The 9,703-nt window shown below is 40.3% G+C and overlaps 1 protein-coding gene across 1 annotated transcript; it reads left to right on the plus strand.

Moving 5' to 3' along the window:
• Nucleotides 1-271: 271 nt before the first annotated feature.
• On the plus strand, nt 272-5,787 carry ckma (creatine kinase, muscle a). The gene is made up of 8 exons (XM_055199722.2): nt 272-432; nt 1,610-1,816; nt 1,907-2,061; nt 3,723-3,855; nt 4,494-4,665; nt 4,801-4,924; nt 5,007-5,196; nt 5,290-5,787. The coding sequence occupies exons 2-8, from the start codon at nt 1,624-1,626 to the stop codon at nt 5,466-5,468; spliced, it is 1,146 nt and encodes a 381-aa protein (XP_055055697.1). The 5' UTR covers nt 272-432; nt 1,610-1,623; the 3' UTR covers nt 5,469-5,787.
• Nucleotides 5,788-9,703: the final 3,916 nt, after the last annotated feature.

Consider the following 9,703-nt stretch of genomic DNA (forward strand, 5'->3'; position numbering starts at 1 on the left):
TGATGGACTTGTGGATCAGCCTACCGGGTGACTTTTACCACAGCCATCTGCCTGACGTGAGCACTTCTGATATTCATGGTATGTTTGGCAAAAGTGCTGCTCAGCCATTTTAGCATGGCAGGACCACCAAGGCCCATCACCCCCTAGTGTAAAAGGATATGGAAGGAGGGGGAGAACAACCCACAGCTGCCGTCTCATATAAGATGCCTGTGATTTAAATACAGGCCTTTTCGTAAGCTAAACAGGGCATAAGAGACAGTGCCCAGCCAATCAGAATTCAGTTAACTCTAAAATGGGCCATCCAATGGCTGCAGGGGTTAGCGGTATATAAACCCAAACTGGATTCTACTTGCTTGGGTGACCCCTATTTCGGCTTTGGTGAACAGGATCTGATCCCAAGGACTGTTACCTCTTTTGTTGCCTTGTGTGCAGGTAAAGATATTACTATACTTGATAACCAATCATTAGATCTTAGGGTAATTTAGCCTAAATCATTTGATAAAATAACTGAGAGAGGAAGTATAATGCTTCCTAGTAAAATACCCCCTAAAGGAGCAAACAGTAATGGATAGATCATTGCAAAAATAGGACATTTGGAGTATTTGTGAAATGCATATGGATTTGCTATATTATTGTGTATGTTCAATATTAATCTAGTGCAGGTAGTAATGTTTTGGGCAAGTTGATGTTAAATGAATCCCCAAAGATCACATGTGTGACATTCACCTGCTTTGAGAGCTGAATCAGATACAGCTATAAAAACTCAGCTGCTGTTCAGCATTCGGGACAGGTTTCCATTTATGGTTATTTTTAAAATGTGATCATGTGACAACCATTCAATGAGCTTCTGGACGTTATATTCTACGATATTGAGTTAGATTTCATCAGTTCAGTTTAATACAAAGTCAATGCTAATTGTATGTGGACGATTTGGTGATTTGATTTACTGAGTCTATAAAATCGCATATGCAGGACACAAAGCTTTATTTGATTTGATTGGAGAAGATTTCAAGCAGCTTAGTTATATGCTTGCAACATTCTCTTTAATTCTCTCTTGACTGTTGCAGTGTTGCGTGACTGTATGTGAAATATACGTGGCTCTTTGGAAGAGATTCAAGATCATGTGGAAAACTTAGGGAGGGAGTGGATTGATACCATAGTAAAAATAGATCAGTCTACATATAGACCTGAGAGTGTCTCCTTTTCCTGGCCCAATTGGGCATATCGTTTTACAAATGTTGACCTCAAGTGCAGGTTGCTAGATATCAGACAGACTAGAACTTGTTGCATAAGTGCTGTAGCACTCATCACTTTTTAATGAAGATTAAATTCAACAGGGGGCGCTATAATATCCAATGTTTTAATCAAGTACTAAATATTGATTTATTAGGTTAGCTGCTGTGACTTATAAATTGTTATCAAGTGACTTAAATAAAACACTTTGATTGATTCATGGTCAAGTTATTTGTTATTACTTTGTTCAATATAAATAGGATTGGACTGGTGTGATGCATGTAGTTGCTGATGACACAATCATGCTATTGTTTTATTTTCCATGCTAATGGATACATTCTTAAACGTAAATCTTTCTCATGTCTAATCCTCAAAGTTAGAACCGCAATCATGCCTTTCGGAAACACCCACAACAACTTCAAGCTCAACTACAGTGTTGACGATGAGTATCCAGACCTTACCAAGCACAACAACCACATGGCCAAAGTGCTGACTAAGGAAATGTATGCCAAGCTTAGGGACAAGCAGACACCCACCGGTTTCACCCTGGATGACGTCATCCAGACCGGTGTTGACAACCCAGGTGAACTAACTAAACGTGTTTCAGATAACCTGTTTTTATACGTCTATATACTGACTCTTGAATCATTTCTTACCCTACGTTTATCTCCAGGTCACCCCTTCATCATGACCGTCGGCTGTGTTGCTGGTGATGAGGAGTCCTATGAAGTGTTCAAGGATCTCTTGGACCCAGTCATTTCTGACCGTCACAATGGATACAAGGCAACTGACAAGCACAAGACTGACCTCAACTTCGAGAACCTGAAGGTGCAAAAGCCTGCATGTTGGCAACACTGATAGCAATTTAAAAAGATTTTATTAAAGCTGTAAGTCAAGACAGCATCGAAAACATCCTTGTACTGGAGCATTGTGTTAGCAGCGTAAAGGTCATGGAGTCGATCCCATGAAGACACATATTGATAAAAGGCGTACCTTGAATGCACAAGTCGCTTTAGATCAGGGTTTCCCAAAACGTTCAAGTTCAAACCGGTGTGCAAAATTTTGCTACAATTTCCGGGATGAACGACGTGTTTCTTAGACTTGCAGTCCAATCAGCAGCAACATGTAAATAAACCATGTGGTACTTAAGAGACAGCTCGCACAATGGGTCTAAGTTGGAATGTTCTCTTTCATACTGGATGGCAAGGGCAGTGACATCGAGTCGCATTTTACAGTATTAAACCATCCGTGACGTCACCCATAGGTTTGTGAAGAGCTTTTATGAAGCATAAAGTAGGTGGTACCTGTCGTCGCCATCTTGGCCGTGCATCACTCGCGGATAACCGAAAATGGGTAAAGAGGCGGGACATGGGTGAGGCTGAGGTGGCTGGTTGCTGAAACCACGCCCGCCTTGCTCGATTCTAGTGACAGCAGTGGCAGTTCAACCATTACTAAGGTGGCCACGCCCTTAATTATGCAGAACTTTAAGGCTTAATATAATTTAAATGGATGAGTTACAAAACAATTCACCCCCTCACAGTTGTCATGAAGGGCAACATTAGCTATAAAGACCAAAAAGAGTTTTTGTACCAGGAGGCTGTAAACACATTATTTTCTACTGTAAAGTTAGGCATTTTAACATGGATGTCTATGGGAATTGCCTGCTTTTTGGAGCCAGCCTCAGGCGGCCATTCGATGAATTGCAGTTTAAGTCACTTCCGTATTGGCTTCCTCAGAGAGATCGAAATGTTGCCCCATGTATTAAACACGTATTTATAATGATTTCATCAAGCTCCGTAAACATTTCAAAAATAACACAAATAATTACCTTCTCAGCTACCGTAGTTGCAACTCTTGCGTCACCAGAACAGGTTATCACCGTTTCTGTTTCAAAAACATTGTGCAACGTTTTGTCGGGGATGAACGCAGCTCTGTTGTTCGTGAACCCCTAGCGAGGGAAGAAACGACTGGCGGATGACGTCAAAGTACCGCGAGTTCGATTCGAGAAATCATACGGATAAGTGTAATTTCGACTCGCTCTCGCGGTACTTTGACGTCACCCTCCTGTCAGTTCAAGCGGCGCCGCATGAAATCGAACAAGCCTGTTATCAGAAAACTGAGGAGCTCATGCAAAATGTGTTATTGACAGATGTGTTATTTATGCTACCAATCAAAAAAATTATTCGATGAACATCCAGTAACAGTCAATAATAACAATATCTATGTAAAATACACTACTGGTAAAAACCTTAAAACCAATGAAAAATAAATGTTTTTGAAATTATTTAGTAATTAATTTAGTAACTTCAAATATCAGTCGGTATTTGAGGTAAAATATTTAGGTCAGAGGGGTTCGGCTAGAAAGTTAAAAAAACCCTGCGTCTATGTGTAAAAATAAAAAAATACCCAGTTAAACTTTTAAATACTTGTTAACAGCACTGTGGATTATTTTGAAAAGACGCATTTTTAAAGTAAAATTTCCATTTTAGGGTGGTGACGATTTGGACCCCAACTATGTTCTCAGCAGCCGTGTGCGTACTGGCCGCAGCATCAAGGGATACGCCCTGCCCCCACACAACAGCCGTGGAGAGCGCAGAGCTGTGGAGAAGCTGTCTGTTGAAGGTGTGTCATCTTTACATTAGTCAACATATGTGACCCGCATGTAAAATCATGGCTACATTCTCATAATCAAATTATTTCAATTATAAAGATTTCAGTCTTTGACATGGCCTTACTCAGTCAATATTAAAGATATCAAGGTTATATTTTCTCAGTGTTATTTACATTATGTTGGGTAGGCTTTGTGCCCGGCTCTACTGCCTTCTGGGCTTCAGCCGGCTCCTTGTTTCCTGTCTGCCTGATTAATCCAGGTGTGTCTGATTATTGTTGTTGTGACTACTGAGGTCAGGCACACCTGGATTAATCAGTTTGTCCAATAATGGCAGACAGGAAACAAGGAGCTGGCTGGAGTTCAGGAAGTGGTGCAGCTGTGCATAAAACCTATTAATGTAGAAAACAGAATTGACATGCTGGTTTCCTAGACTGGGTCGCATATAACTGAACACATTACAAATCAAGTAGTGCACTGCACACACAGAAAGTTATATTGGCCCAACTGAAATGACCAAAATAGCCACAACTTAGTTACAAACAAGAGAAATAAACAATTAGTAAGGTTTATTCATTCACATAAAAAATTGAACATCTGTTGAATAAGATGTTCTTTCAAGTAAACACTTTGGGTTTTTCTCTTTCTCCAGCTCTGAACAGCTTGGATGGAGAGTTCAAGGGTAAGTACTACCCCCTGAAGTCCATGACCGACGCCGAGCAGGAGCAGCTGATCGCTGACCACTTCCTGTTTGACAAACCCGTCTCCCCCCTGCTGCTGGCTGCTGGTATGGCCCGCGACTGGCCTGATGCAAGAGGCATCTGGTAAGTGAAGGGACAATATTATGTAATAAGGATAAGGCATATTTAACATACATTTAATGTTGTATAAGCGAAAGGTAGGGATTTGGGTCAGTGTAAATGCAAACAATGTAAATACCAACCAACTTTCTCCCATAGGCACAATGAGAACAAGACCTTCTTGGTCTGGGTGAACGAGGAGGATCACCTGCGTGTCATTTCCATGCAGCAAGGTGGAAACATGAAGGAAGTGTTCAGACGCTTCTGCGTTGGTCTTCAAAGGGTATGAAGAATACATATAAACGCACACACATATACGCCTCCATTCTTAACTACAACAACATGTATGTGTTCTACTTTAACAGATCGAGGAGATTTTCAAGAAGCACAATCACGGGTTCATGTGGAACGAGCATCTTGGTTTCATTCTGACCTGCCCCTCCAACTTGGGCACAGGCCTGCGTGGTGGCGTCCACGTCAAGCTGCCCAAGCTGAGCACACACCCCAAGTTTGAGGAGATCCTGACCAGACTCCGTCTGCAGAAGCGTGGCACAGGTATACAAATGCCCACATCATCCATTTGTTGTCCATTATTCCTTTCATTATTACGCAATGGAATTCATTTCTCTCTTTATCTCTCTTTCTCAGGTGGTGTGGACACCGCTTCCGTCGGTGGAGTGTTTGACATTTCCAACGCTGACCGTATCGGCTCCTCTGAGGTGGAACAGGTGCAGTGCGTAGTCGATGGTGTCAAATTGATGATTGAGATGGAGAAGAAGCTGGAGAAGGGCGAAGCTATCGACAGCATGATCCCTGCCCAGAAGTAAAGCGGGAGGCCTTGCTTTATGTTTTCCTCATCTTTTTTACAGTCCATCGTGTACCCTGACAGCAATGCAGAGGAAACTGCTGCTCAAAAAGACAGTCTTGACTTTGCATCTGTCTTTCCTTTATCCTTCTTTATTTTTCATGTCATTTCACCATCTCTTTTTCCACTTTGTTTCCCGTTCAGTCGGTAACCTCTTGGGATCAGATTCCCGGCACAGGTGTGCGTGTACCTGTCGTCGAGGCTTCACCTAAATTGTAGCCTTGGTTGTAAAAAGTAAATCAATCAAGTTCTATTTAAATAAAAATACCCCATAAAACACACCACCTATGTCTTATATTTCATCACTTTTATGTAAGCAGAGTTAAATATTATTTGATTCTTTTAGTTGGTTCTTCTTAGATGTTTGAATCAACCTATTGAAAGGGAAATGTTAATAGTGTTAATGTTAATGTTAATGGTGCTTCTGTTTCCTGCTTTATTACAAATATCTTACTTTGTGTTCAGCAGAAGGGATTATAACAAAACGGGAATAAATAAGACAGAATTTTCATTTTTGGGTGACCCATCCCATTAACGAATCGATCACTGAAACCTGAGAACCAAGAATTTTTATGTGTAATTTGTGGTAGGATATGTGACAACATGTAGGGACAGTTTAGGTCAGGGGTGGGCATTCCTGGTCCTGGAGGGCCACTGTCCTACAAAGTTTAGCTCCAACCCTAATTAAACACACCTGAATGTAATTTCCAAGTCATACTGAAGCCTTTGATTAGGATTTTCAGGTGTGTTTGATTATGGTCATATTTTGCATGGCAGTGGCCCTACAGGACCAGGAATGCCTGGGGTGACCATACGTGCCATTCTTCCTGGACGCGTCCTGGCCAGGATTTCGGTGCGTCTTCTGGAAGTCGTATTTGTTGACCGCATACGTCATTCAGTTAAAAACATAAGACATACATTTGTAGGTTTATTCTTACCTTAAAATGTAACAGTTGCTTTTCTGTAATAATAATAATCCTCTATGAAGTATGCGGTCGACAGGTGCGACTTCCGGAGGACAAACCCGGGGTCCTGGCCGGGGCGCGTCCGGGGGGAGTGGCACGTGTGGTCACCCTGGGAATGCCCACCCCTGGTTTAGGTTAATCCAGGACTAGGCCTTAGTGATTACTTAACAACTTGTGTGAAGTTTACTTAGACATATAAGCTGTTCTAACAACAATTTTAAGTTGAATAGACTTAAAACTTTTAACCTGGATTAGTTGACATTACTAGAAATTTGTGAGGAAACCCGTCGCACCAAATAACGTTAGCTTTTACACAGGGTAAAACTAAACAGGTTAAGTTGTATTAACATAAAACATTTAGTTGGTGTAGCGTAAAAATCAAGTTGCCATTTTTTAATCCTTTATATTACTTTTGGTGTTATAAATGGAACACAAAATTCATGACTGACTTTAAGTCAATCATTGAATAAATGTGATTCTCCACAGAAACACATACAAAACTGTGTTTTTGACATACATTGTCAGTAATGTGGAGAGAAATACAATAAAATGTTCTGAACAGGGTTCATGTACGGAAACACTGATCACCTGACCGGTGACATCACAAAATTATCATTTACAACAAAACAACATCAATAATATAAAAACTTAAACCTATATATTTTATTAACAAATATTTAAGTTAATAAAGTTTTATCAGTTTTTATTCTGTGAAAAAGCCGAAAATAATGAAAATATTCAGGCGCAAATGATTATGTGTATTCCTCACAACATGAACTAATAATTTTAAGTTCAATTTATTTGAATGGTTTAGTTTGATGGATTTTGTGCACTTAAAAGTAAAAAAAAAACTATACTTTTTAAGTGTTTGGTCCAAAACTCAAAATATTAAGTGATGTTTACTTCATTGTTTAAGTAAAGACAATATCTGGGTTAAGAGCGTTAGGGAAATTCATTTTTACATTTTACCTTACAAAAACCAATACTAGTGTGCATCCTGAGAGAAAACAATGGCACTCAAGGATTATTAGGAACACCATACTAATACTGTGTTTGACCCACTTTCTCCATCAGAACTGCCTTAATTCTACGTGGCATTGATTCAACAAGGTGCTAAAAGCATTCTTTAGAAATGTTGGCCCATATTGATAGAACAGCATCTTGCAGTTGATGGAGATTTGTGGGATGCACATCCAGGGCACGAAGCTCCCGTTACACCACATCCCAAAGATGCTCTATTGGGTTGAGATCTGGTGAGCCATTTTAGTACAGTGAACTCATTGTCATGTTCAAGAAACCAATTTGAAATGATTCGAGCTTTGTGCCATGGTGCATTATCCTGCTGGAAGTAGCCATCAGAGGATGGGTACATGGTGGTCATAAAGGGATGGAGATGGTCAGAAACAATGCTCGTGGCATTTAAACGATGCCCAATTTGCACTAAGGAGCCTAAAGTGTGCCAAGAAAACATCCCCCACACCATTGCATTAATGAGAAATTGAACAGGTGTTCCTAATAATCCTTTAGGTGAGTTTATGTTAAGATATGTCAGGGTGTGATGTTTTTAAATTAAGACATGCATTTTAGTCTGGGACAAGGATAAGCCCTGTCCGGAAAAAAACGGCATGTATTGTGTAACAACAATAAACCATACAAAACTTTAATAAGTATTTAGTGGGACTATATTTGTTAAATATGTAGTAGTTAGGATCAATTATATGCCCACAAGAATCCTTGACCATAAACCAAAGTAGCCTAATAACTGAACACAAGCAAGACACGAGAGGCCAACATCAGTGAAGTTTATTTCTCTCAAGATCTTTTGTTTCCATTTTAATATTTGGCCAGAGGTGCAAACACCTCCGGGAAAAAATCAGTTACTGCAAACAGCATCAAGTATTGAATCTGTCTCTCCCTTGCTCTCTCTCTCATATACACACTTTGCCCACCTGACGTCTTTCTGTCATATTGCATATTAGCTAAATGCATCATGAGAAATCCAACATCATAGCAGACGATTCACATGACGAATAGCACAAACACTGAGCTGGAGATTTTACTGTTCGGACAGGACACACCCACTCAAAACTCTCTCACTTGTGTGTCTATAATATTCTTTCAACATTATAAAGCTCATTCGTACCAGCACACTTAAGCTTATTCACTCCAGGCCAAGTATGGCTGTTAAACCAAAGGTCTGGTATAGTTTTCTTACATAAACACTTTACTACCAGGAGAGAGAAAGAGAGAGAGAGAGAGAGAGAGAGAGAGAGCAAGAGAGAGAGAAGGGCTATAACGCTCACACAGGCCCCGCATTCGCACATACATGCATACGCGTACGTACATGTACCAGCAAACACACGCTCGCTCGCTCTCTCCCTCCCCGTTATTCTTTAGCTCTTTCTGTTATTTTACGTGTATCTTTTCTCCATCCTTTCTCTGAATCATGCAGGATTGCAGGTTAGTGTTTCACTTCAGTACACATACAGTAGAAACGTCTGAAGAGCTAGCAGAGGCTCTCTGCTCTAGCTATGAGTTAACCTGGAGTTCTAAGATACTTTAAATACTATACTCACAATATAATCATCAGTATCATAATCTTTATATACAGTCATGACTCTGACTGATATAAACCACATATTTTTTGTCTCCCAAGATAATTATTCTAGAAAATAAATTAAGTACCTGTGCAAATATACACAAATTGAAGTGTTCACATTTAAGACATTGGCGCCTTCCGGTGGCCAAATATGGGTACTACCCACAAAGCTGTAGGATGCAGCTGATTCAAGTCAACATGAGTGCACAGAGGTCTTAATGGACATCTAAGAGATAAAGATCCAGATACAGCAGTCCAGACCTGGTCCGGGACTTCAGTGTCTCCACAACAGGAGTCCAGAATTGACAGAACAACGACACGGGGGTTCCATTGATTCAGCAAGTGGACGACGGGAGGAACCGGGTGTCTTTCCAAATGTGCAGCGCAAAGGCAGAGAAAAGGTGAACAGGATAACGGAAAAAGTGAATCGGAAAGAGAATGGATCATGACAGAGTTGCATGGTAAGGACTGGCTGTTTGTCAATCCGAAGGCTGTAGCCTATTTCAAAATATTCACAATTATAAATTTGACTATTATTCTTAATTTATTTTAAATTGTTGTAATTTGACTTGCAGATTTAAGTTGCTCAGTTGATGACGTATAGAGACAGAGCGCACCGCGTCATAACCTGAA

Source organism: Misgurnus anguillicaudatus, chromosome 22, assembly GCF_027580225.2.
Source record: "Misgurnus anguillicaudatus chromosome 22, ASM2758022v2, whole genome shotgun sequence".
Lineage (NCBI taxonomy): Eukaryota > Metazoa > Chordata > Actinopteri > Cypriniformes > Cobitidae > Misgurnus > Misgurnus anguillicaudatus.